Source organism: Chiroxiphia lanceolata, chromosome 3, assembly GCF_009829145.1.
Source record: "Chiroxiphia lanceolata isolate bChiLan1 chromosome 3, bChiLan1.pri, whole genome shotgun sequence".
Lineage (NCBI taxonomy): Eukaryota > Metazoa > Chordata > Aves > Passeriformes > Pipridae > Chiroxiphia > Chiroxiphia lanceolata.
In genome coordinates this window covers 15,550,879-15,577,380 of record NC_045639.1, presented here as the reverse complement: position 1 = coordinate 15,577,380, position 26,502 = coordinate 15,550,879, and the positions used below count along the sequence as shown (strand labels likewise).

The 26,502-nt window shown below is 41.8% G+C and overlaps 1 protein-coding gene and 3 non-coding genes across 4 annotated transcripts; all 4 read right to left on the bottom strand.

Moving 5' to 3' along the window:
- Positions 1–316: 316 nt before the first annotated feature.
- On the bottom strand, positions 317–26,456 carry WDR43 (WD repeat domain 43). Its single transcript, XM_032683290.1, has 18 exons — positions 26,193–26,456; positions 21,476–21,610; positions 18,852–18,973; positions 13,648–13,768; positions 12,339–12,478; positions 11,731–11,833; positions 10,625–10,689; positions 10,079–10,250; positions 9,492–9,578; positions 7,537–7,668; positions 6,957–7,094; positions 6,074–6,160; positions 4,652–4,683; positions 3,779–3,842; positions 2,766–2,879; positions 2,268–2,337; positions 1,588–1,643; positions 317–1,490 (listed from the first exon to the last, which is right to left on the bottom strand). The coding sequence occupies exons 1-18, from the start codon at positions 26,385–26,387 to the stop codon at positions 1,371–1,373; spliced, it is 1,953 nt and encodes a 650-aa protein (XP_032539181.1). The 5' UTR covers positions 26,388–26,456; the 3' UTR covers positions 317–1,370.
- Positions 8,641–8,716, bottom strand: LOC116785319. Its single transcript, XR_004356479.1, has one exon. It is a non-coding gene; the product is annotated as a small nucleolar RNA SNORD53/SNORD92 (small nucleolar RNA).
- Positions 12,135–12,218, bottom strand: LOC116785322. Its single transcript, XR_004356482.1, has one exon. It is a non-coding gene; the product is annotated as a small nucleolar RNA SNORD53/SNORD92 (small nucleolar RNA).
- LOC116785321 lies at positions 18,365–18,442 on the bottom strand. Its single transcript, XR_004356481.1, has one exon. It is a non-coding gene; the product is annotated as a small nucleolar RNA SNORD53/SNORD92 (small nucleolar RNA).
- Positions 26,457–26,502: the final 46 nt, after the last annotated feature.

The window sequence follows — 26,502 nt, the reverse complement described above, 5'->3', positions numbered from 1 at the left end:
AAAGCCTCCCCCTGCTGCCCTTCTACCTCCACCTCTCCAAAACAAAGAACATCTCTTCCAGCTTTGTCCATGACATAACCCCATGCACTTCCAGAAAACACTGCAACCCCAATGCAATCCAAGCAGTTGACAAACCAACAGACAGGACAAGAAGGAGACAAGAAATCAGTAACAACAGGTCCTTTGCAGAACATTGTAACCTTTCAGACTGGCTTCCTCCTCCACTAAAAATCTGCTTTCTACAAGCAGCGTTTCATCTTGAACCACCATCCATAGCTACCTAACCTCTCTCTCAACAAACACCACAGGACAGGTATTTGGTAAAAGAGATGTATATTTATTCACTTTACAAAGAGGGTGGTATTTAGTTGCAACAGCTCCATTTATAGACAAATATATTATTGTACATTATAGTGGTGAATGGCTCAAACTTTTACCTTGTTTTGCTCTTAAAAATATGTTTGCACCACTTCAGCTTCCATTAGCTGAGCAAATAGCTGTCCTTGTTCTGCCACTGAGAGATTAAAAATCCATAATAAAGGTATAGCCGTGTGCTATGTATTCACAAGAATTCCCCTTCTCATTTCCCTGTGTCACTCCTCTCCCCACCCACCTCGACACGGTCTGACCTCTGGGTTAGCACTGAACTTATATACAGCCTCCATTAAAACAAAATTGGGAGCCAGTGATAGTTCTAAGGTCCTTTTAAAGCACAAGAAAAGTCATTGATTTGTACATACAAAAATCTTGAGTTCAAATTTGTTAAAAAAAAAAAAAAGAAAAATCCATTTTTAAGTCAGGTTGGCATTTAGATATTGCCAAGGCATGGCTAGGCAAATGAAGGGGGGGAGGAGAAGAAAAGAATTTCAGTATAGAATTTAAATATTACAAAAATATCTTTTTTTTTTCTTTTTTTTTGTTTCCTTTAAAAAAAAAACCAAAACAGCAGGATGCCCACTTGCTATTGCTAACTGAAGCATGGAAAGAAGGTATAGACCAGTTGTCTTTGATCCTTGAATATCTGAAACAAATTCAATGTAAAGCTGAACCAAGTTTACCACACAAACAGTGGTGGCAGATTTATTTCATTTGAGATACAAATGCATGTCCACATGACAGGCATACTTTGACCATGAGGTGGAAGAAATGTTTCTATAAGTAAGCGCAGGGAAATAGGGCGAGAGAAGGCTGGCACGGTTAAACATTCTGGATTCAGAAATGCACAGTGCCCCACATGTGCCTCTGCACACAGGCCGTGCATGACTCTGCACTCCTGATATGCAAATACAGCATCTTTCAGCAACATGATCCAGAATTAAAGAGGTTGGTGGCCCACATGTTCAAACTGTTAAAATTATTCTTTCGTGCTGTTATTCTTCTTCGCTTTCATTTTCTGGTTCCAAATCAGAATCACCATTGATTTCCTTTTCAACAGTCATGTCTTGTTCATCAGATTGCTCCTCTTTTTCTTCATCTTCATCCCAGTTTTCCTGAGGAAAAAAATAAAACAGAAATGTTTGAACCCTTGTCAGTCACACCATTTCTGTTACAAGCAAATGGGAGAAGATGTGGTCCAGCTCCACTTACATCCGAGTCTTTATCTGCAATCATCTCATCATCTGAGCCTTCCTCCTCTGAGGATTCTGCAAAGAGAAAACAATATCTCAGTTTGGAGAACAGGCTTTTAAATTGTGCAAATAAGGCCAAACCCCACATGCTGCCAAGGTCTTCAAACTGTTCTATTTCAATTCCAAAACTAATTCTACCTCAAGATGAGGTAATCAACAACAATTAGGAACAAGTCACTTCCGTTATGCGTATACAGTGTGAAGACACAGTAGGAAAAAAGCCAAACTGGAAGTGTACATGCACACACATGGACATCCACTACATTGAGGTCTCACTGACTCAAAAGGAGAAGAGCCTTGACTATATCTACCTTAGAAGAAGGGCAGGTAACAGCAGAAATTTGAGGTTGCCAGGTAAGTTAAAGCAGCATACTGAACTTCCAAGTCACTGATATCTTCATTTGTGAAGCAGGGATGGAAGGGAATTAAAAGAGATAAAAGGAGGGGAAGGAAGGAACAACTAGCTGCAAGATGTCCCCATCATTAGCCACAGATTCTACTGCCATGGACATCCCACAAAACCTCTCTATTTGCAGCCTGTACTCTGGTAGACAAGCAGAGGAGCATGATGAACAGCCGCCAAGTGCTGGCTGTCATGTGAATTCAGGAGCTGAGTCACACTTAGCATACAACACTTACCATCCTCATAGACCAGCTTTGCAGTCTGATTAACCTCAGGTACATCCTGAACTGCTTCTGATGCTGCAACCTGAATGGAATTTGAAGATTAGCCTTAGAGGAAATCATATACTTCAACCTTAAAAGGCAACAAAACTCATAACAATTTAAATGAAGTCTACGTCAAGAGTGACACACATTAATTCATTTACAGTAGTAGTTTAACAGACAAACAAGTACAAATGACAAAGTAAAATGTGAGAGGCATCTGCTCTGAAGTGCCTCCCATTAATACCCCTTTAAAACTCTATGGGTCAGTAGTCACATTTGGCAGGACAAAACGTGTAACACTTCCACAGAGCACAGACTGACAGGACAGTCCATTAAGTGTAGTGACTGAGCATCACCAATGTTGCTGTACAGTTCCCAATGACAGGTCCCATCAGATGCAATCACAACAGGAGGTGAAGTCTGCGAACAACACTCCTGCACACCCCATGTTATTTAGTTGAAGCTCACCTGGCTGGCAAGAATGAAGAGTCTTCCATGCAGACGGGAAAGCTTTTGCAAAGTTTTTACTCTGCTCTCCATTAACTGGTATAACATTCCCAGCTGAGGAATAAGGTCTGGCAACTTTCAGAGAAGAGAGAGATGAAAAAAATATGAAGCTGTTAACCGACACATCCCAAACATCTTTTTATCTTAAACTACCTCCGTGTGTTTGAGGCAAGCAACCCTTGCTCACATTATTCTACACAGAAGGGAGAGTTAGTGTTCACAGAAATCATCTGTAGCCTGATCAATCAACACTTGGCCATGTTTAGAAACATCATCTACTTTCAGAAAGTGGCAATTCTTACACTACTCCTTTGCACAGTCACTGCCACACGCAGGTGTTGAAGCACTACTCTGAAAGCTGTGTAAATGGGAACCGAACATACACCAGTGAACAAATGCAGCCTCAGTAACGTGTGCAAGTTCTGAAGCTCATCAATCCTATAATAAATGGGAGAAAGAAGTGACAGTGCCAAAAATGCCTTTTTCTTAACCCAGTAAGAGTGCTGTATCGACCACCTGTAAGGCAAGGCTGGACTTCAGTGCAGAAGCTATGACATTACTTACTGCCCTGCCACCTTTGGCACACCTTTACCCCATAAATCTAGCCATGCCCCAGATAGTTTCAGGATGAGCATTACAAGAGCAAAGAAAATTTAGTTATGTAAGATTTAGTGGCACAGACTACATTACTCTTTGACGGTAATTTTGTTCCCTCTCACAGGTGTGACATAACTTATCTTGGCCTGACTTTGGGATGGCTATAATTATGTCATGAATGACTGAGACAAACAATTTATCTGCAATGTGTAGCAGTTTGGCAAAAGTGGCAGAAGTATATCCCTCTCTGTACATTGATTTGGGCACTGCCACACGTGGAAAGCAGGAGACAGATTCTTGAAGAAAGAGTATACATTTATTTAAGCATTTAAATCTAGTTTCATTTAAGTGCATTTCCATTAATGTAAAATACTTACTGTGGAAAGGTAGGATGCATGTAGGGTAAAAACAGACTTCAGCCATCGAACCATTAGTGAGGCACTGGAAAAGGTAAATTAATTGTATCAAAGAGATCCTGGCTGAGAGACACTCATTTCACATTCTAGATGCTAAACAGTTCTATATAAAGTGTTCCTTTTTCATTAGATAAAAAGATAAATGCAGATGGAAATGTAACAGTTTGGCTATCCAGATGAGATATATCAGTGCTAGGAAAAGAACAGACACTTCACTGAGGGACTAAACTAGACGTTTTCAGGGGGCTGTGCTTCTGACATCTTTTATGGGAGGTCTCAGTGAATAAAAGATCAAAGCATGCTACCTTTAGTCCACCTCCAATGAGGAAATTTATATTTAGAAAAATAAAACCAAAACCAAATCAACCTAACCACCACAATTCAGAACAGCTGGTCTCAGCAGAGCTGTCCTTATGGCAACATAAGATGGGGGAGAAGCTCTTTTGTTATTAAACACAATAGCAAGAGAAGTCTAAATACATTTGATAACTAAACTTAACAAGCTGATAATTAAATTGAAAATCTGACAGCTATTTTATCTTCCATATTGATCAGGTTCACACTGTCAACATTTGAGGATTTCAGTTACATTCTCGGGATTACACACTTATTTCAGGTATCCTTTTCCCTTTTTACTTTCACTTCAGCCATCCTGAGAAAGCCTTAATAAAAGTTCCTCTTTACACCCACAATCAGGTGAGAGTTTTTACCTCCACATGCTGCAGTTTAATTACAGTTACTATGGAAATCAATCACATAGGTGGTGGGAGGAACCCTAACACACACACACACATAAAGTTTCAGGTGAATTACACCGTAGTTGAGTTGTCTCACCTGTATGGGTTGCCCTGCAATCTCTTCGTAAGCTAAAAGGACAAAAAATAGTCAGCAATAAGTAACAAACATAATGAGTTTAAAACCCCAACATTACATCCATGTGACAGCCCCAATACTGGGGCAGAAAGTTCACCAGACATCTGAAGTTTGCTAGGATTAACCACAGCCAGGCTCCAGAAAATTACACTGCTGGCTCTACCATCCTGTAGACGGGCTGATAACTCACAGCAGCTGACTTTCATGACTACAAGAAAGCTGTAACTCTTAAGAGGAAAAATATTCAGCAAAAGCGAATGCTGGAATAAATAGAGGGAAATCCCTTTTTTTATATGTTTTTGAGTATCTGCTTAGTAAAGCAGTTGTTATAAGGTGGACGATTTGGGGAAACAAGTGAAGGTAGTATCAGGTAAAGGCCATTTCCCAGAACAAACCTCAAGCTCTGGGGAAGGCAGTTACATGAAGGTCTGTCCACCACTGAGATTATACAGTCAAACACTTGCACTTAGATTCCCTGACAAAGGTCCCAGGGAAGAAACGCTGCATCTCATTAATATAAGCCTAAGGAAGTGCTGCAAGACTATACATTCAGCACCAGGACATCTGCATAATTCAGTTAAGATCAGTACCATAAGTACAAATTAAATCTTATTTGTGGCCAGCACATTAAAATACATAAGAAATCTAACCATTAACTTATGTTATAAATGTCATTCACATAACAAGAGCAACTAATCGACATTCGGTTTAAAAACTAATGTCTAGTTAAGGCTAATCATTAAAATATTTCTGTCCAAACACAGATTTTATTTAATATCACTGAATAAGCAGTTCAGAAGCCAAATCCCTTTTAGAATTGCTACTAAATGATGTTGCAAAGCTTAAGTACCGCAACAGGGCTTCTGATTATCTTCAAAACAGGAAAGGAATTACCCCTCATTTTCCAAGTGTCTTGTAAACTCACTGTTCTAAGTAGGCATTCTATTTTTCTTCCTCTCATGTGAGTATCCAGCATATTTATGCTCATACAGCTTGCTCTGGCTAGCACTCCTATTTTCACGCTTCGAATTATCATCCATGTTAGTAGTTGAAAATAAGATGTAATGGCAATTGTTTGCCATGTACTAAACATCCTTTTGTTTAATCTCCTCCATTTCTTTTCCCCACATAATCATTTAAGATATTATTACATGATCTAATGCTCTTCCTAGCTCTGACAGCGGCACTTGGTCCTTTGGTTAAGCTTCATCCAGAAAAGACAAAGAGTGTATCAGAGATAAATTAAGACACATTTCTGACTCATTAAAAGTACCAAACCAATTTCTTTAGTAAAAACAAAGAGACATATCTTGGATTTTCTACAGCTAGAATGCAAACCACATGTGGCTTGCAGGACAGTACAAGAAGACCAGTCTCTCCTACCTCATGCAGCAGTGGAATGACAGCATATATAGGCATTCTGGCTACTGTGTTCTTTACTATGTTTTCCTTTCTTGTATTAAGCACTTTCTGTTAAAGTGAAAAAATACGATCAGAGAATCATTCAGATCCAACATGCGTATGAGCAATCAGCAAAATCAAAAATTCCTGGCTTTAAATCTCTTTTTCTACTCCACTACTTTTGTATGGTAAGATGGGACAATGAGCAAAAGATAGGCTGTGCAAAGGAACTCCATTTTCCAAGTCAGCTACAATTAACAAAGTAAGACACTCGATTAACCCGTCTAAAACAATCTGCCAGCGCCTCCAGCCCACCTGTCCCATGTTAGAAATGATGCATCACAGGCACATTAAAATTTCCCTTGATATTTTCTGTTTGACTTCTGTAAACAAATCCCTTTCATCAGCATCAGTGACAAGAAATTTCTATTCGGTGTCAAAATCTTAACATTTTGGTCCCCCAGTACTTTTATGTCCTCCCAGCCCAAGTGCAACAGCAAGCTTTTCAAGTGAAACTGTTGTCTTCAATGCATTTTTCAAACAGTATCTACTTGAAAACTCAGGAGACTAAACAACAGGTTACGCTCAAGCTAAAGGGAAGATCTGAACTGTGACATAACAAATTTATCATAAAAGAAGTGCCTCCTAGTTCATGGACTGACTCAGAAGGCAAGGCAGACAAACAACAAAAAAATAATACTGCCACTAGAATTCATAATACCACTGCCTTGAGCAGCAAATCAGCAAAAACCAGCTGGGAGAAACAACAGGATCTTGACTGTTCAGCCTCCCCAGCTTTCAGGACGGCTCCCCACAAGCCCCAGTGAATACACTGAACAGCAAACACTGAGCTCGCAACACTTACATTTAAGATTTCTGCATCATTGCTTTCCAAGCCCTGAACCAGCAGCACGGCCAAGCTGTCTGTTTGTGGAAGGCCACCTGGAGTTTTTACTTTGCTCACATCAATATCCAATGCCCCAAGGCGCTCCTCAATGCTCTCCTGCACACGAAAGGAAAATAAGGGCAGTGCTGCTTCAGTGCAGCTTCTCAGAAACATCAGCTGAAAACAAAGTACCTAGCTTACAGCATTCCCTCTAATTCTGATGGGAAATAAGGGAAATTCTGCACAGTCTTTTAAATGTACTGATAAGAGAATAGCATGAGAAAACAAAAGAAGTTTTGACTGAAAGACATTAATATACCTTGGCACAGACACACAGACATAAGTGTGTGACAAAGTTCTGCAACAACCTGGCAAAACTGTGGGCAAGGCACACAGGGCTTGAGTGAAGGAAATGTCTCTTCCATACAAAAAGATGGTATCATTAGCCTTTCTTCCATGCCAAACAAAGCAAATTCAAGTTCACCAAAAGAAGGCATAGTGATGATTTACGATTCTAGTTTCTCCCTTATTGCTGTGTTTAAAAGAGGAAGGCTTTTACCTCTGTCTCCCCTGGTTTCCTCTTGTTTTTCTTTTTCTCCTTTCCCGAGGCTGGAGTTTTGACAGCTGTACTATGTCCCGGAATGCCAGGCACTAGAACTTTGGTGTCCGAGTTCACAACAGGCGTCTTTACCTAGGACCGAGATACCACATTTGCATGAATTGCTAATGCCTTGGGTTTTCTTCCAATTTAAAATACTAATTTTATTCCGAATAGACTCACACGTACATGCTAAAACCAGCCCGACGCAACCCATCTTCTTGATATACTAGGAAAATGTGACATTTTTAAGAGCAATGAATAACCTCAAGTAACAGTCAGCTAATTTTCATAAGTAACTAAAGCAGCAGTCCCTTTGGAATCACCTGTGAATCATTTTTCTTACAAGCTTTTGCCATAACATTCATAGAACTATGCCTTTGTATCCAACAACAAATATCTGGACGTTTGCTAGCAATAGATACCACGTGTACTAATAGTCAGCCCCATAAACCCGCATGCAGATTAATTCAGCAGCCACTGGAAGGCAGTAACTGACCACAAAAAGCAGCACAATGTAATAGTAAAAGGTAGTTACCACCCATGTCAATCCCACCTATCTTCCTCTAGGGATTGCTCAGACACAGAACTCAGTTGTCTGAATTAGACTATGATGATGGTGACAAACAGAGCAACCCCAGGTTATACCAAGCAAGCTAAGGTATCATCTTCAATGAACACAAAGGAGATGGAATTTTAAAGGCAATATATTCAATAATCAAATGCTCCCCTGACCCACAGAGGATGTAAGGGAGTGTGCAACTTCCAGAATATCAAGAATGCTACCAGCTACTTCGAGAACGCTTTTTAACCACAGCACTTCTGTCCAGGCCTTTGTTTGAAGTACCTACCCAAACTTCTGTACTTGTGGAAGCCCTGCTGGGTGCCCACTGAAGTGATACAAATATAATCTACTACAGTGAGCAAAGCACCTTCCGTACGCCGTGTGTAAAAGTCAAAAGAATTCATCTTCTGGCTCAAGAATTTTAACACAGAACAGCAATGGTGTTAAAATACTGCCCCCTTTGCTCACCACACTCATCACTGACCTTCTCCCCACACGACATGCTCAGACAGCCAAGAGAAATGCGTCTTCACTGGAATTCAGCAAAAAGCGAAACCAAGATGGGTATCACTGCATGCCAGGGAGTTCCTACACCTCTCACTGCCATTCAGCTCTGCTACCCACCAGCTCCAGGGCTGAGGAAACAGCACAAAACCCCGCCTGGCTGATGGAGCACCAGATCCAGTAGGTAACTTTAGGGTCAGAAAAACAGCGCTGTCTGCTCACTTCACTGATACTCCAAGCATTTCACATCTTCAAGGCCTTGAATATGCACAATGATTAAGAATTCCACAGCCTGTCTCTAAACACCCAGGGGATCCTGCATGAGAGAAAACAGTGGCAAGTGGCCTCAGTGGACACTGCTGCCATCCATGTAAGTGCCAAGCTCACATTCCCAGGTCCCTGTGAGTAGGAACATATAAAAGCCACATCAAGAAAGAGCCAAAAGGATGTGCCCTTTAAGGTTCCGTTACATTTTATTTAGACTCTAAAACAAAGCCATCCCACCTTCACCCCAAAACATTAGGGTCAAAGAGGTTGTACAAACTGACAGACTCCAAGGGAAGGACTGATCTCAAGCAGAAAAACCCCACCAATCAGTCCTGTCTCTCAAGCAGACCTGCTGAGAACAGGAGGGTCACCGTGTGCCCTCCTACGTGCCAGGATACACAGGAGCCACAGAGTTCTCTTTACGCACTCCTGCCTGAGTGCTACAGACATCTGTAGCTATCACTGCAGCTCTGAACAGGTCCATCCAGAAATCCAATCTTGTTTTAAGTGAGCAGTGAATTCTACCATTTCCAAAGTAAAACAAGAGAAGCGACAAAATCATATTTTATGCAAAACTCACCTTTGTTAGAGCAGCATCTGTTTTAAGCGACAACACTTTCTGGATGTCCCTTACTAAACATATGTGGGGTTCACTGGTGTTCAAAGACTACAAGGACAGGAACAAAACCAGTTAATATATTTGACATTCACACCTGTGATTTATTATGCTACTTAAAAGATGAGAACAAATTCCAGAGGTATAAATTAGAATGAACTTTTTTTTCACTCTACAACAGCAGCTCCTTTGCATATCTGCCTTTTGTTACCAGATCTCTATGCTCTCCAAAGAAGTTCAAACAGGTGAAGTGAAACACTATTCAAACCAGTTTCCATGGCCTAACTCAGTAACAGCTGAAAAGGCAAAAACAGCCAGCAGTGACATCAAGCTGTACTCCAATTATAAGAATGGAAGAATACAAATGACCTTTTGAAACAGCTGTGGGGGAAGTTATAGCTCCCAAAAAAAGGGCGAGCAATATGTTTTGTATTGTTATATAATTCCAAAAAAGAAAAAATAAAAACAATAAACCCACAAATTCCTCCAACTGAGAGCAGCATGCAGTCGATATCAGAGAATCCAAAGCCTCTCTGGTAAGTTTTACATACCACTTTCTCTATGACGGGCTGTGAGGTGTTTCCATACACCAGCAGCAGAGACTGTTTGTCCGTGCAAAACGCAGCTGCTAAAATAGGGACTGGTTTCGGTGTGGAGTCCCCGTCATTTCCAGGTGTTGCTATCTGGATAGTACAGTTTGACGTTAAGGGTTTTTTGCAATAACTGGGGGGGGAAAAAAAAAAGAAATTAAAAAATTCCAAGAGGTTTAGCTTGAACACTTCAGTATCCTGCACATCTGAGTACCTTTCATTAGCAGGTACTCACCAAACTCAGCCATTTTACAGCTTTTACAGGTGGCTAAGAAGAGGTACAGACACACAAAATCTGGGCTAAAGCCACACTTAATACTGAAGTGCAGCACAGTCACCAACGAATGAGTTCTTGAAAAATGTATCCAGCAACCCAAGAAAAAGAATCAGCTGGTTTGCAGCAGGTTTGCAACAGATACAAGAACTTAAAGGTAGCAGAATAACAAAACTGAACTTTGCCTTACAGTGATCTTCCCAAAGATACCCTCAAGAGCAATACTAACTTACCCATTTAAGATATGTTCAAATAAATGCAACTGCCCATCCCTGCACACAACTGCTAACTTCACAGGCTGAAAGAAAGCACAGTAAGAGTTTAATTACATCAAAGGACAAACCTCCTGGAAGTACAGGACATCAAGGGACAGCTGCGTGGCTACAATTTGACTTTTTTCAGTACCTAAGCACATTAAACTAAATCTGTAAGGAAGATCAAAGACATAACTCATGAACACTTAGTAGAACTATTAAGAGATAAAAATACAACTCATAACTGTACTTTACCATATCACTACTAATACATGCCAATTTGAACAGTTTGCACACTAGCAGACATGTCTAGAAGCACAGGCCTACAAAGGCACTAACGCTGTAAATATGCTTAGAGGAAAGAAACTGATTTGAGTCCTCTGAGCAATTTAATGACAGGGGTACATTACAGACTACTCTGCAATACATGCAGTAAGAGGGAACAACTGGAAACACTAGAAAAATAAAGCATGAAATACTGTTTTGAGAAACCGAATCTAAAGACAGCAGGAAAAAAAATGTTTTAAATAATTAACGAAACAGTTTGTTACCATGTTTTACATGCACATAGTTTTCATAAGGCAATTACTTAGAAAGATTTGTCCTTGCTAAAACTGAGACTTGGGCAATGCACATTGCTACTTTAACTCATTAAAGGCTAGTTAATTCCAAATGCAGTTACACTGCCAAAATCACCTGAAATCATAAACAAACAGGACATACTCAAAACAGACTTTTAGAAATAATCCATTTTGTGTTTTTTGGTGCCAAGTTCTAAAACCACTTTGATTACTAACTTGTTCTACATAGGAAACAACTGACATTTCCGCCATCATAAACAAAATTTCTGAGAAAAACCACTGAATTTGCACTCAGTAGCTCTGATAAGGAGTATTTCAAACTATCGGCTTTATAAGTGCACCGGTAATAAATATTCTTATACACATGAATTGGCATTCAGACCTCATCTCTGCCTAACAGAATCTAAAATACAAATCAAGCTTCTTTCTTTAGAATCTTAAATGCAAACTGATACGATAACTGAAAATTGTTGAACACATATGATTACAGACTACTGCTCCTACCTCTTCTTTGACTTCTGATACAGTCAGGTCAACAAAAATTGGTTCATCTGTTACTGCAAAAGACATCACAGCATTCTTTTCTTTTCTATCTGACCTGATCTGCCTGGAAGACATGAACAGTACACGTTATTTAGCACAGCACAAACAGGACTCTGCACCTGACAAGCGTGATAAAGCCTATAAATCACTAGCAACTGTGGTAGTATCTACCACATCCAAAAGTATCCTGCTGACATTTCAATTTTCAGCTTAGAAAATATTTTAACTTCCAAGTGCAAAGTAACTCCCAAGTGAAACTGAGCAAGAAAACTTCACATAAACCTTACAGCAAGTGCAAAGAACAAGGAATTTTATTACACAGTATGTTCTGGCACACAGTGGTGATACAAATGGCAACTGGAAGCATGCTCAGACACAGCCAAGGAAAATCACGTCTTCACCCAACAATCAGTGAGTCGAAACCACCATTTAAGAGATCATCATGGCATTTTTCCAGAGTGCCCCTTCTGCTTCACCTTCTGTTTAATCAGAGTTCAGAACACACTTGGTAGGTCTATGCTCAATACTGATCACAATTAAAAGTCACAAATTATGAAAAGCCTACATACCATACACTCAATAATCGGTCGTGTATGGCTCCAGACAAGAAATAAAGTCCTGTAATCCCATCAAAAGGTATACTTTCATTCATGGGTTTCACTGTGGTAAACATTAACGATGACACTGATGTAGCATGGCCTGTGAAATGCTAAGAGAAAAAACAGGATCTTTCAGTGATTGTCATAAGCAGTCTTCCTGCCAAAACCAAAACATTAGTTAACAAAGACATTAGGAAAGATTCAAGTGTCAACAAGGACAACTCAGTGGTGTCCTTAACTAGTAATCAGCTTCCTTGCATTTCTGTATGTCTGGCCAGATATTTATCAGCATTTTAAAAGTTAAATGGGGAATCAAAGGCAAATCCACTGGGACTAAATCCATGCAAACAAAATCACATCCACCTGTACTACTGTTTCTGTCACAAAGCACTCCCCTCTGCCCCCCCAGTTTTACCCTTCAACTTTTACAATGAAACTAGATTCTTAGTTTCAGTCTCAACTTTAAGAACGGACACACAGATGTGTTGACACACTAAGTCTGTGCAACACACCACCCCCAGACTCCCCCAAAAAACGGTTCTTCAATCTACTTCTGCAAATAGTGGTTTTGGTCACGATAGGATGCAGACATACACGATAGCTGCCATGAGCTAGCAAGAGAACAGTAACAGCACATGTGCACACACTCACCTGACAGTAGTACTAGGAAATTCAGAGGCCAGCTGTGTCCTATCTGATGGCAGGCAAGAGAACATGGTTGCATTCAGGGATCACCTAAAGCCTGGCTATTTGCTCATGTCTGAGCCCTGCCCAGGGAACAAGGATTTCACTCCTATGCCTTCAGCTGTTTTAACAGCAAAACTAATAATGCCACCACTTACATGAAGTTTAGCAAGGAAACTTGAAGGCTTCATGGAGGGACTCATGTTAGGGAGCTCAAGTCAGGGAGTTCACAGACAAACCCAAGCCAGCAGGAACTGATACAGTGGTGAACTAAGTTGTCCTGCCAGAAAGGTATCAGGCAGGGAGCCAGTGAAAAAGGACAGCATCCATCTTTCTCCCACAGGCTTGAGAAAGGGTGCTAGTAGCATGCCCAGGAACAGGAATTTAATGTCCTCATTCAACTATCAGGAAGTTGAAACTACAGTTTAGGGTATCATCAGAGCAAAAGCTTCCAGGAATCCTGAAACTGCCAATTGTCTCCTCACACACAGTGAAACTTTCAGATGTCCGATCAGGGAACACTTGGTAAGTAATGTCACCAATCAAGAAGGGTATTTTTTTGCATCTAGTTTAACAGAGGTACAGAGGTACTTACTCTGTAGACTTCTTTGGTCTCCAAGTCCCACAGTTTTATAGTTCTACCGGCTGACAGCAGCATTTTTCCATCTGGACTGATGCATAGACAGGTGACACTGCTATTGTCGCCTTTCCACTTACTAGAATTTGGATGGAGGGGTTTTTGTACAAAGGGAGAAAGACGGAGAAACAGAAAAAACAACATTCATTAGGATAATCTCAAAATGCACAACCACCATGAAGGAAAATTTAAGGCAAAATTTAAAAAATAGTAATTTAAATAGTCAAAGATGAGGTCAAGGCTATTCTGCTTCTGCATTTTGCAGAATTGGTTTACAAAAAACTGCAACAACTCAATAATATAAAGCTATATAATACTGAACTGGTCCTCTCAAAGTTCTCTACTGAAAATAGGGCAAAAAGAGCCATACCATTTTCAAGACTCCTTTGTGCACCATAATCCAAAAAGCTTACACCAATCCATTCAGAAAGGCCTTCTCAACACTAAAATTCAGAGTTTCAGAGCCCATTCAGTTCCTGCCTGGCTCTCCTCCCAAGTCTGTCAATGTCACTGACAAAAGCAAACTTCACCTTAACGGTCTGTGGTTCAAAGTACTATGTAAAAATAATTTAAAAAATTAAAAAGGGAAAAAATAAAGATAGTGTCATGAAAAGCCTAAATCTGCTTTGAAAGAATACGAATATTACATGTGGCTCACAGGACAGAATTGCAAGGAAAGCATGAACACAAACCCTTCACAGTTTGGATGTAGCCTGCAACACACCACATTCTGACTGTAAAACAGCTGCTCTGGGAAAACCTCAAATAACTTTCACATGCTCAAGCAATGCCTCTCCTGTCTTCCAAAACAGAGATCATCTGCTGTATCACTTTTGATAGAAGCTAAAACTTTTACAGCCCACAAACCTGACAAACAGCATTACACCTCACAGAGTGTATGACATGATTTTGTATTCTTTTCCAAAGAAGAGGTCAAGACTAAGAATTTCAAACCATTTAATAACCTAAACCAAGAAGGTATTTTTAAATGTACTAAAAAGACAAGATTGGAGTAGACTGCAGAATATAAGAGAAAAAATCTGTTGGTTCAGTTTGGATACTCTCCATATAATTTTAACAGGAAAGAGTTTTAAACAGGATCTCATAAAACAAGAAGCTGCATAAGATGTCCAGAATGCCTCTGGCAGTAGTCAGAGCACTTAAGACATGATAAAGCTACAGAGAAACAAGAAGTCATCCAGAATGTTTCAGATTACCTCTCTACAACACCTTATCTTGCCTCTCTGTCTTCCCCAACAGCTTGTCCCTCTGCCAAAGGTTTCGTGTGTGCTGCACAGACCTCCTGAAGTGGCCCTATGGAGTACTCCTACAGTAGTTAGAAAAGTCAAGACTAAAGGCATATGGTTTCTATTCCCTATCTAGCAGTCCACACCTCTATAGAAACATGTCTAGAAGCCTGCAAAGGAAAAAAAAAAAAAAAGGTTGAATACCGCTTCTCTATGCCAGGAGCAACCATCCTGATTTCTCTGTGGGTTATGCAAATACTAATTTCCAGGTCCTGACAAGTGTTAGAGAACGCAAGCACTCACGTGGACATTGGGCATGAGCAACTATTATAGATATTTGTTCCTTCCAGTAGGTAAAATTTTAAGAGAATTGCTTTCTTCTACTCTTCCCAATTTCAGGCACCTAAGGTATGACTCATAATATTACCAGAGAAAATCTTCATATAAAACCCATGATGTTACATGGCTCGTGTACTTTTAATCTGTACACTCCAGAACTTATTTTCTGTTGCCATCTTTAAAATGAAAGAACACAATGCCTCTAATTACATTTCATAACCACAGCCTTCCCCTCTGTGGTCCCTGCTATGGGACAGGAGCAGAGTGAAACACCCAAGAAGAAGCAGAAATTCTCGTGTTTCCCAAGAAAGCAGCATGTCTGGGACCCATCTCAAGTAGTTGTACATGAACACACACACTGTGGAATACAAACAGAGTGAATTAGATGTCCATGGGCGAATTCAGAGCTTTGATCTCACTGGGCTCACAGAACAACAGCTGGATGCCTTGCAAGACAAGGATCTTTACGAAGGCACTTCAGGAACGACATGCCAGGAAGGCAAAGAGAAGAGGGGGGTTTCTCCACATAAAAAGGTAGCATGAATGGACAGAGCTTTCCTCTGAAACAGGCAAAGGGCCACTGCAGAACTTGCAGGTATGAGAAGAGACCAACAAGGGAGCAGCGGTGCACACCTGTTACAGACTGCCCAGTAAACAAGAAATTGATAAATCTTTGTAATCCCAGGCCCTGGCTCTTTTAATGGGCTTTAACCACCTCAGTAACTGCTGGAAGGGCAGCACAGGAGTGCACATGCAGTCCAAAACTGCTGGCAAGTGCTGAAGACCTTGTCTTGATGCAAGTGCTTCGCAACCATACTATGAAAGGTGACTTTTACTGGATCAGCCACTCAAAAGGGAAAAAGAAAGCACTACAACCTCCAGCTATGGCAACCACAAGACAATGGAATTCAGGACCCTAAAAAAACAAGAGCAATATAAACAGCAGAATTACAATGCTGGACTTCAAAAGAGCAGACTGCAACTTATGCAGAGAACTGATTGGCAGGATCACACTGGTTGGCTGCCCTCCGGCAAAAAGGGGCCCAAGAAAGCTGGTTGTTCTTCCAGGATAACCTCCTCAAAGCAAAAGAAGGGTCCTCTCCAATGAGCAGGAAATCACCAGTTACTGCAGGAGGCTGGCTTGGCCAAGTTGGTAACTCCTGACTCAACTCAAAAGAACAAAAAAAAAAGTATGCAAAAGGTGAAAGTCGAGATAAGATTACACAGAAGAATACAGAAATATTGTCCAGGCATGCAGCAACAGAAAATGCCAAAGCTTAGCTGGTGTTCAAGCCTGCAGGGAATATGAAGGCCAACAAAATGACACCTACACACAGCACATCAGCAGCAGTAAGATGATGACTGAGGAAAGTACAGAGCTCATGCTGAATGGTGTAGGGACACATTCAGTGCACAGAAAAGGCCAAAGCACTGAAGGGTAATGTCTTGCAGGCCTCCCACGTTCTTGAGCTTGTGCCAGAGTCAGAACTAGCACCCGCTATAGTGAAGGGACATCAAATTAGGGATCACAGCAGCAAGTTCTACACATGTGACTCCTTAAGATTGAATGGGATGAATCCAGAACTCCTAAGACCAGTGTTACTACAAGACCCTGCTACCATTTTGAGTAGTCACACAGACTCAGGAAAAATTTCTGATGACTTGAACAAAAAAAGAGAGGAGACAAAATATATCCACAGAAGGAGAATTCAGGAAACAACAGGGAAGGTTATACAATGAAAACACCTGGAAGCCATTTCCAGGCACTGAAAGGTCAGAAAGTCACTAGGCACATCCAGCATTGATTTACAAATGGCAAATTGTGTCTAACCAACCTGATTGTCTTCTTAATGAGACAACTGTCTTGGCTGATGGGAAGAGAGCCATGTATGCCATTTAACTTGACTTCAGCAATGCTTTTGACAATGTCTCACATAGTATCCTTGCAGCCAAACTGGAGATACAAAGCCTGAATGGATGGGCTCTAAGGAGAGTAAGATCTGGCTGCATCACTGAGTTCAAACAGTTGTGATCATTGGTATGAAGACCAGCTGGTGGCCAATTACTGGTGTCACTAAGGACATCCCAACTCTGCTTAATATCCTCCGTAATTGCCCAGGTCTTCGTTAATGATCTCAAAACAGGACAGAATGCACACATAGCAAGCTCACATTCAATATCAAACCAGGGAGAGCAGCTGATATCCTGGAGGGTAGGGCTGCTACTCAGGGGCATCTCAGCAGGCCTGAGAAGAAACAGGCTGTCAGAATCTCAAAGCTCAAAGGAAAATGTAAAGTCCTGCAGGTGGGATGGAAAAACCCCAGTACAAATGGCTGGGGACAAACGGCTAGAAAGCAGCTCTGCAGGAAAGAAGCCTGTGGTCCTCATAGTCAAGCTGAATATGAGCAAGCAGGGACTCCTTGTAGCAATGAGATCAACTGCATACTGATTTGCACTAGCCACAGTGTCATCAGCAGATCAAGGAAAGTGATATCTCTGCTCTGTGTACCTCTTTTGAAACTGCATCTAAGCACTGCATCCAGTCTGGGGCAGTACAAAAAAGTCACTGACATAGTGCAGTAAATTCAGTGGACGGCCACAAAAGCAGCTTAGGGACTACAGTACATAATGGAAGAGGGAAAGATGAGGGAACTAGGTGTGTTTAACCCTAAAAAGAAAAGGCTAGAAGGAGATTTTGCAGCTGTCTTCTGGTACTTTATGTCAGTGTCTCAACATAATGCAATCTAAGGATGCATGCCTTCTTTAGGGAAATCTAAGAGGCTACTGACGATGGGCTGCCTGCAGCGCCCACGCCAACCTTAACAGAACCAAGAGAGCTGCAGTAATAAAACAACAGCGGGAAATGTGAAGAAAGAGAAACAAAATCAAAAGAAGGATCAATGGGTCATCATGTACTAGGCTTTTATTGAAGAAAGATAACCAAGATCATTAATAGAAACTTTGGGTTCTTCTTTAAAGTTTAAAAACAGGTTGACTTTATTACAAAAGAAAGTAAATGCCCACAACAGACATCTTGTTACTCTGTACTAAGCTCTATTTTGCTCAACAGTACTTTCAACAGTAGCAGCCTGCTCAGACAGCCAAGTGGAACTGTCCCCACTGCACATCAGTAGTGAGCGAAACCAAGTGGGTTATCATCATAGCAAGGCCCTTTGAGCAAAGCCAGGTGCATGTAACAGGTTTAAATGGGATAAATGAGGTCTTACAGTATCTGCTGCACTCTATTTTTGAGGATTTTATCTAGAACTTAGATTTTTCATCATTTAGAGCAACTTTTAGTCTTTCAGTCCCACTAAAAGTTAGTGTGGAGGGAACCAAATCCCTCTCAATTTCATCTAGTCCTTCCAATACACAGATGACAATTACTCTTTCATCCCTCAATAAAACCACTTCCAATCTCAGAAAAATAATGGCCAGCAGTCAATTCTGCACAGTGGGCATGAAGCCTGGATAGCAGAGTGCACCACTTCCAAAGGGGCCTCATTAAAACCTGCAAAGGAGGAAATACACAAAAGTAAATGCAAATAAATTTGACTGAAAATCAGTATCACTCACCACTTTACTTTGCAGGTCTGTGTGTTCCATTCCACAATGTGTTTGTCCTCTGAACAGCTATACAAGCAGCAGTTGTCTTGATGCCATCTTACACAGTTTACTCTACTGTCATGACCACCATCCTACAAAAGGTAAGAGTGTCAACTCACTGAAGTATCTTGACTACTGAGTCTTCCCCACTCCAACAATGTGAATAAAGTGCTCTTTCAAGAATTCAAATCATTAGCAACTTGAAGAGTGTGTGTGGTTTAAAAGACCAACCTACATATAAAGTTATACAAATTAAAGACATTTCATATTTTGATACATACACATAAGTATTTTGGCTTGGTTTATTCATCCTAGAGAGGAGGAAACTGAGGGTAGACCTCATTGTGGTCTACAGCTTCCTCACAATGAGAAGTGGAGGGGCAGGTACTGATCTCTTCTCTGTGGTGACCAGTGATAGGACCCAAGGGAATGGCAGGAAGCGGGGCTGGGGGGTAGTTAGCTTGGATATTAGGAAAATAGTATCCACAGGGTGGTTGGGCCCTGGAACAGGCTCCCCAGGGATGTGGTAACAGCACCAACCCTGTCAGAGTCCAAGAAGCATTTGGACAATGCTTTCAGACATGATTCTTGGGGTGGCCCCTGTGCAGGGCCACGTAGAAGCCTAGAAGATCAGGGGCTAACGTGTGTCTCAGACACCGAGAGCCATCGTAGAGCCATGGAGCCCACCAAGGATTGCTGGTAAGAGCACACTGTGAGAAAGAACAGGATGTGGATGGAGAAGGGGGCCATGTGAAGGCAGGGCAGCACTTTTCTGGGACAAACATCCTTGTTCTGGCTCCTGTGGTAAGCACAACACAGCACAGCCCAAGTGTGGGAATGAGGTCAAGAAGCAGGCACTGACTGATGACCAAAGGCCCACCTAGTAGGGGGGATCAAGACCATCAAAGACCCCCAAAACCCTCCAACCCATTTCCAGAAAGGTCTAGAAGAACAAATTGTACATGGTAACTAAACTGCACATAAAGTGAGAAACTTGGTTCCAAGGTGGGGAGAACTTTTCTATGAAAAAGGAACCCCACAAAGCCCAAGTGGCACCCCGAGGACACTGGACACCCCATCAACTGGATTGACGCTGGAGCCAGGACTGGTGATCCATCTTTTGCTCTTTCTCCCACTCTTTAATCTCACTCTTCTCTTTCACCCTATTCCTTATTCAAAATCCACTGCCATGCTTTTATACTAGAAGAGACTAACTTATACTGATTTCCATGCCAAGTGTGTAATTTACTACCAAAGGTTTTGTGGACCCTCTGACTTTGGTCATTCATTTTTGACCACAAGCATCTCTGCACCTGCATGTTCGCTTCCCTTTCAGGGTGAGATGCCACAGGAGAGGATTTGGGCCTTGCAACTCGGGATATTCTATGATTCTATGATTCTAGGACTTCAGAATTCACAAAAAATTGCCCTGCCTACTGTTTTTATATACACAGCCAAACAAGGCTAACAGCATCAAATTTACTCAAAGGAAAGGCAAGCCCAGGCGTCTTGCTGACAGTCATCTAAGTGCCTGCTTCCTTAAGGGCCCTCAGAAATGAGGAGCCTCCCCTTTTAGATCAGCATTCAAGAGCAAGCTATCATCAGATCACAAGACCCTACAGGGGGTATCACTCACTCCTCTTAATAACCAAAATTTTTGCAGCTCCACATATATACCCTTCAATTGTTTATGAAGATATTTCATGGAGTTTATAAAATTTCACTATTTGGACCACTAACAAGCTGCTCAGACTACTCCCAGAAGTGTCACTGCAAATCAGCTTCGAGCAAAACAAACCACATTGCAGAAAGATGTGGTTCAATCTGTTCAATAAGGACAGCTAAAAGTAAAGTCCCTTATTCTAATAACAGTAATTTGACCTACCTATAAAAACAAAGTACTTGTGAAATAACATCTGCTCCTACAGAAGAGCAGCCACTGTTTTCAAACCAACTGAAACTAAATTTTAACCTGAAAACATCTTTATTTTGCTCATAGTTTTCAAGCATAAATAGTTTTTCCATAAAACAGAGTTGATACTCATTAGCTACTGTGTTTTCTCTAAATTCATGTACACTTATCACTGTACATATAATTAACAGTTTAGAAGCAAAAGTATGCCCAAGTATCTCAAAATACTGCACAACCATTCATGTGGATTTATTTTGCTTGTTATGTAACTCAAGACTAAAGCCAAGGTACTTGGAAGTAACAGGGACATTATCTTTTGGAAAGGCAAAATGGAAGTCAGTCTGTATCATTCGTAAAAGACAATGCGCTGAGAGACCTCCAAAGCTTCCACAAGGGAGGTAAGTTTATAGAAAAGTTTATCAATGTGACACCTTCCCAAGCATTGGATGAGTACTGCCCTTCTCTCCAACAATACCATGCAGCAACTGAGGATATAACACTTTCTCAGAGAATTTAACTCTCCAGGTTAAGCATTTCATTACAACCATTCTTTTTAATGCAAAATAACAAATCTATGGACAATGTTAAGATATTCCATTAAATTCAAAACCAGGATTTTTCAGTCTAAACTGGCCAAAACCATCAGTATTTGGTAGCACGTGATGAAGACTGTATTACTTACTAGCTTGCTCTGTAATTCTCCTTTTACTGTGCTGTACAACAAAATGCTACCAACTGCTGTACCGATAGCCAGGATATCTAACTGCTTGTCCACTTCTCCAACTTCAGACTTCCGTTTTTTCCTCTGAGGGCCATCCTGGAAAAACAACAAAAAAAGAGAAACAGTAAAATTTATTAGTCTGACTGGCTAATCACAGTGGTAAAGCAGAGGGGGGGAAAAACTTCCCTAAGTTTGAGACCAGTCAGACACAAAATGAAGACATTGAAGTGCACAAAAGCCTAGCTGTTCATGTTGTACCTCCGTGTACAAGGTAACAAAGTTGCTTTGAGTCACTTGGAAACATCTGGTGGAGGCCATTTTGCTACCCTACCAACCTTATCCATGAGGGAAGGAAACATTCAAGTTTTTCACAAAGTTCCTGTCCCAGAGGCAGAAGTAAAGATTAACGCAATCAGAACACTTCACCCACAAAATGGAAATGATTGATCATGATCTTTGTTTGTTTGTTTCTCAAAAGCTATTCAGAAGAGTCTTGCAAACATTAACTGTTCACAATGCTTCCTATAAAAAAAGTACTACCCTACTCCACAGAGGGAAATGACAGTACTTGAAAATAAGTGCTCTGCCCAGGTCCTGTTGTCAGTACCAGAGGTCCTCCTACCATCAGGCAATTCTTAAATCTTCACTCCCTCGCTCTACAAGCGCTATCAGCCACTTCAAGGAGGGATTTTACTTCATCTCTCTTAAACAAAAACACGTGAATGCAGCACATCACTGGGAAGGGGAAGAGGAATAGAACTGGCTCCTGCGAAACTAAAATAAAGAGGGCAGAAGAAGCCACTGCATTTAAGCTCACTGGATTAATCCCACATAACTAATCAAACACACACAAATGAAAAAAAGAAAATAAAAACACTGTTCAAGGACTTCAAAAGAAAAAAACATCCCTAATGCTATTGATAAATTTTTTAATTGGACCTTAATAAGTCTTCCTAAATTTGTTACATTGCAGCAAAGTATTCTCTCCAATTTAAAAATTATACGCAAACTAATGCTTCCTCTACACAACAGGTATACTGGCACTGACAAGCAGCCAGAAGAAGCCAAAGGAGACTGATATAATGTGAACAACCAGCTCTATGAAAGTTCCATGTGGTGTAGCTCATCTGCCTTACAACAGACATCACACAGTGAACACACATAATTTCTACTCAGAATCAGACATATAATGACAATCGGGATTTGGGAGTTTTCACCACAACTAAGATGTACAAGTTTAACAGTGCAGGATAAAAACTTTGGTTCTTTGAAGCATGACTTGCTTTTTCTCTGTATTTAACACAGGTACCTTCAAGGAAAAGCATCTTGGTTTAGGCCAAGAAATACCAAAATACAGATAACTTTTATATCAAAAGCAGGCTCTTGAGAAAAATTACACTGCACTTTTTGCAAGTATTAGTTTAGGCTTCATCTTTCCTTGTAAAGAAAAGTGCTTATAAAATATTACAAGTAGAGATGCTGAGAAACCATCACAGTTGCAAAGCACAACCAAGTAAATCAAGCAGGTTTTAAGACAAAAGACTAAACTACTGGATTTTGGGGCAGCAATGACAACTAAGCAATTTTCAAATTCCTATCTGACATGCAAAGGCAAGGGCCAAAGACAGTGGAGATGAAAGTACAATTTATGTGTTTTCTGGTACTTTTTAATCTCTTTATATAGTTTTACTAATTACCCCACACACTCCCAGGACAAAGCAAAATCACAATTAAGAAGAGATTTATTCTCTTCCCTTGCATAAATCTTTTAACTAAAACTTGTTCACCCTCCAGTTTGTTATGGCCAATTTCCCTTGGAACAACCCAAAGGTACACCAGAATTCCCACTACAGCGCACAGTTATTTCCAGTGCCAAGAAGAAAGCAAGAGGCAGTGAAGGTTCCTCCTGAAGTCAAGGGTTTTTTTCACATGCATTTCTTTACTGACCATCCTTTATCAGCAATATGAGTGGAGTATTTTGTCAGAAATTTTTGCATGAAGAAATGCCAGTGGAAAATGCAGACACCTGTCAATGTCTGAGATGATTTGAGAAAACACTCTAAGAACTATTTAAAAAAAAAAATCAAACTTCTCTACTCAGCATTACATTAGTCCATAGACAGCCTGCCAACTGCAGTAAACATACATCCACATGGGATTCACTTATGGATCAGGGTCTTAAAAAGAAGAGCTCCCTGTTCTCATGGACAGGATAGGGGAGCTGAACTATACTAAGTATCCTTGTCATTTGATTTCTTTTTCCATTTCCATTTCTCTTTCTTTTCCATTATTTATGGAAACTCAAGCTTATTTAGAAATCCTTCAACTGTGCCTGAAAAAGCAGTGTTTTAATTAGCAGAGATGATTAAAGGAAGTTATTTGAAAAGGAACTGTGCACACATTTTCCCCTAATGCTCTTACTTCACTAGGTAAGCCACTGACTTTTCTTTTTAAACTGAAACCCAATCTCTGCTGCTGTCATGTGAAATAAAGCACTTAAATCACTGAAATGGGGATAAATCTAAAGGTCTTGACAGTTGATGATGATGGAGCATTTGCAGCTTGTTAGGAAGAAAGTGGAAGAAGGTATTTTGAATGCTGGAGGTGCACTCTTGCACAAGGCACCACATGGAGCAGCAGGGGATGAACAATGCACGTGGGAAGCACTGACACTGTGAAAGCACATGGGCAGGGAGCATCCCAATAAGCCACTCCTGCATCAGCAATTCCAGGGCCTGCAGTTCAAAACTTGATTTCCCATGTAACACATGGCCTTCCTTAACATGGCAGCAGTCCAAAACATACTTACTTTAGGTGTCATTAGGCCAAACACCATTTATAGATATCTACTGGCACAGTTTTACCCCTGAACACCAAATACTAGTACTACTTAGACAGATGTCAATTCTCCAGCAAAAAATAAGACTAAGTAATGTCAGAAAACACACATTTAATAAAATGTATTTGTCAGAACCATCAAAGCTTTAGTTCTTCAGCTCAGTCTAAGGATAAACCAATGATTTACAAAGGTTTATGGCATCATTATTCCAACAAACAGTATGTTTTCCAGCTCCACTTGAAAACATACCAACTTTCAAGCAAGGGACAGCACTCAAAATACTGGATTAGAAAGCACTGAGAGGTGGCCAAATGGTGTCTGACGAGGTCCATTTTCATACAGCCCTAAGCCAGGTTAAAACCAGAGACCTGTGGGTTTCAGGGGTAGATCTGTAGAAAAGGGGGTTGTTTTAAACAAAAGGTTTTAAAAGCCACTCAGTAACATCCTGTGCTTGACTTACAGCACCACAGCAGAGCAGTGTCAGCTTGAGTTTTACTCCACACAGGACAGATTAACCCCATTTTTACAAGCCAGTTTCAGTTAATTTAAGAGCAAAGAACCACCTATACAGCTCTGCAACTAATCCATGTATTCTTTTTTGCTTCAAAGTTACGTGACAGATGAACAGGCTTGGGCCAATCTAAATCTAACCCTTTCTGCCACATTCTTCACGTGTCCTGGGAGCTCTCGAAGTTCAGGAACTAAGTTGCTCAGCTGAGGAAAGTGAGACAACGTTGCTTTCCCTTGGGTTGGCAGTCTGTGTGTTACACGTTTTGAAATGCCCTTAAGAGTATTTCGAATACACTGAATTGCTGATGTACCAAAACGCACTTTGAAAAGCCCTCCCTACTTCTTAGTGGACTTCGCATACGTTTTTCAAGTGATACATCTGTTTTCCTCAGGAAATGGTACATTCTAGCTAAAGAAAATAGGATTACTTCAACACAAAGAGGATAAAAAATGTACCTCAGTATATACTCCAGGTATTTTCAGGTTCAGTGTTCACCTGAAGTGAAGTTAACTAAACCTTGATCAAGGCGGAGAACATCCAAGCTCTCTGATGTGTGCCATGAACGAAACTACTGAATACTTTCCGGCAAGATTCCTGGGCTCAGAAAGATGCATCATGGATAGGGTAGCAACTTGCAGGGGAGTACTTCCAAGGGTAAGGAAGTGTGGGGAGATAGTGCCTTTAGTGGAACGTGAACTAAGTGAGCGCACAGAGCCGACCTGCTCTGGGGCACCACCTTTTCGGCTAAGGCAAGGCACGCCGTGAAGTTAACATACCTTGCTCCTTTCAAGGAAGGCTTCTTCCGTGCAGGTTACACGAGAGGCAGATGGTTTTACACAGTCAGTGCTTCCGCTGATTTTTTTTCTGTTTTGTTTGTGTTTTTTTAAAAATAAAAAACAACAAAACCCCCAGAGCCGCTTCCCCCACCAACACGTGAAATTTACCTTGTGCAGCGCCATCCGGGCCGGAGGATGGCGGGGGGGGGGGGGGGAGGGAAGAAGCGGATTTACCCCCCAAACCCGGGGGCGCGCCACACGTAGCCATAGCGCCGTGGGGGCGAGGGGGAGGTCGGGCGGTGTCCGTGCCCGAGCCCCGCGGGGCCCGCGGGACCCTCGCCCCGGCCCGCCGCTCCCCCGCTCCCCGGCCCGCCCGGCCACATGGCGCCGGGAGGGCGGGGTGAAGCCGAGCGGGCCGCGGCCACGCGTCAGGGGCTGCGCTCGGGGTCTCCACCATCCCCATTCCTCCCCCCTCCAACACACACGCCATCCCACACATCCCCCCCACACACACACCCACCCCTCAGCGCTCCCCATCCCCTCTCCCCTCACCTTGCCGGGGATCTGCCTCCCCTCCGGCGGGGCCCAGGCCAGGCATGTGCAGGCGGCGCTGAGGTGCGCGGAGGGCACGTACTCGTGCTGCAGGCGGCTGCCGGCCGCGTCCCACACGCGGAGGCGCCCGTCGGGCCCGCAGGCGGCGAAGAGGCGGCGGCCGCGGGGCGAGAAGGCGCACGGAGGGGACGCCATGGCGGGCGCGCGATCTTCCCGCCCCCCTCCTCGTCTCCCTCCCTCCCTCCCCAACCTCGAGCCGCCGAGCCCGCCCCCCGCGTGCTCGCCCCGCGCGCCTGCGCCGCGCGCGCCG

Excerpts from the sequence above, each read along its gene's own strand:
- WDR43 (XM_032683290.1), bottom strand. The coding sequence starts at position 26,387 with ATGGCGTCCCCTCCGTGCGCCTTCTCGCCCCGCGGCCGCCGCCTCTTC. Across the intron at positions 21,611-26,192 it reads GGAGGCAGATCCCCGGCAAG|GATGGCCCTCAGAGGAAAAA; the intron begins GTGAGGGGAGAG and ends TTGTTTTTCCAG. Across the intron at positions 7,095-7,536 it reads GGAAACCAGGGGAGACAGAG|GAGAGCATTGAGGAGCGCCT; the intron begins GTAAAAGCCTTC and ends TTTCGTGTGCAG.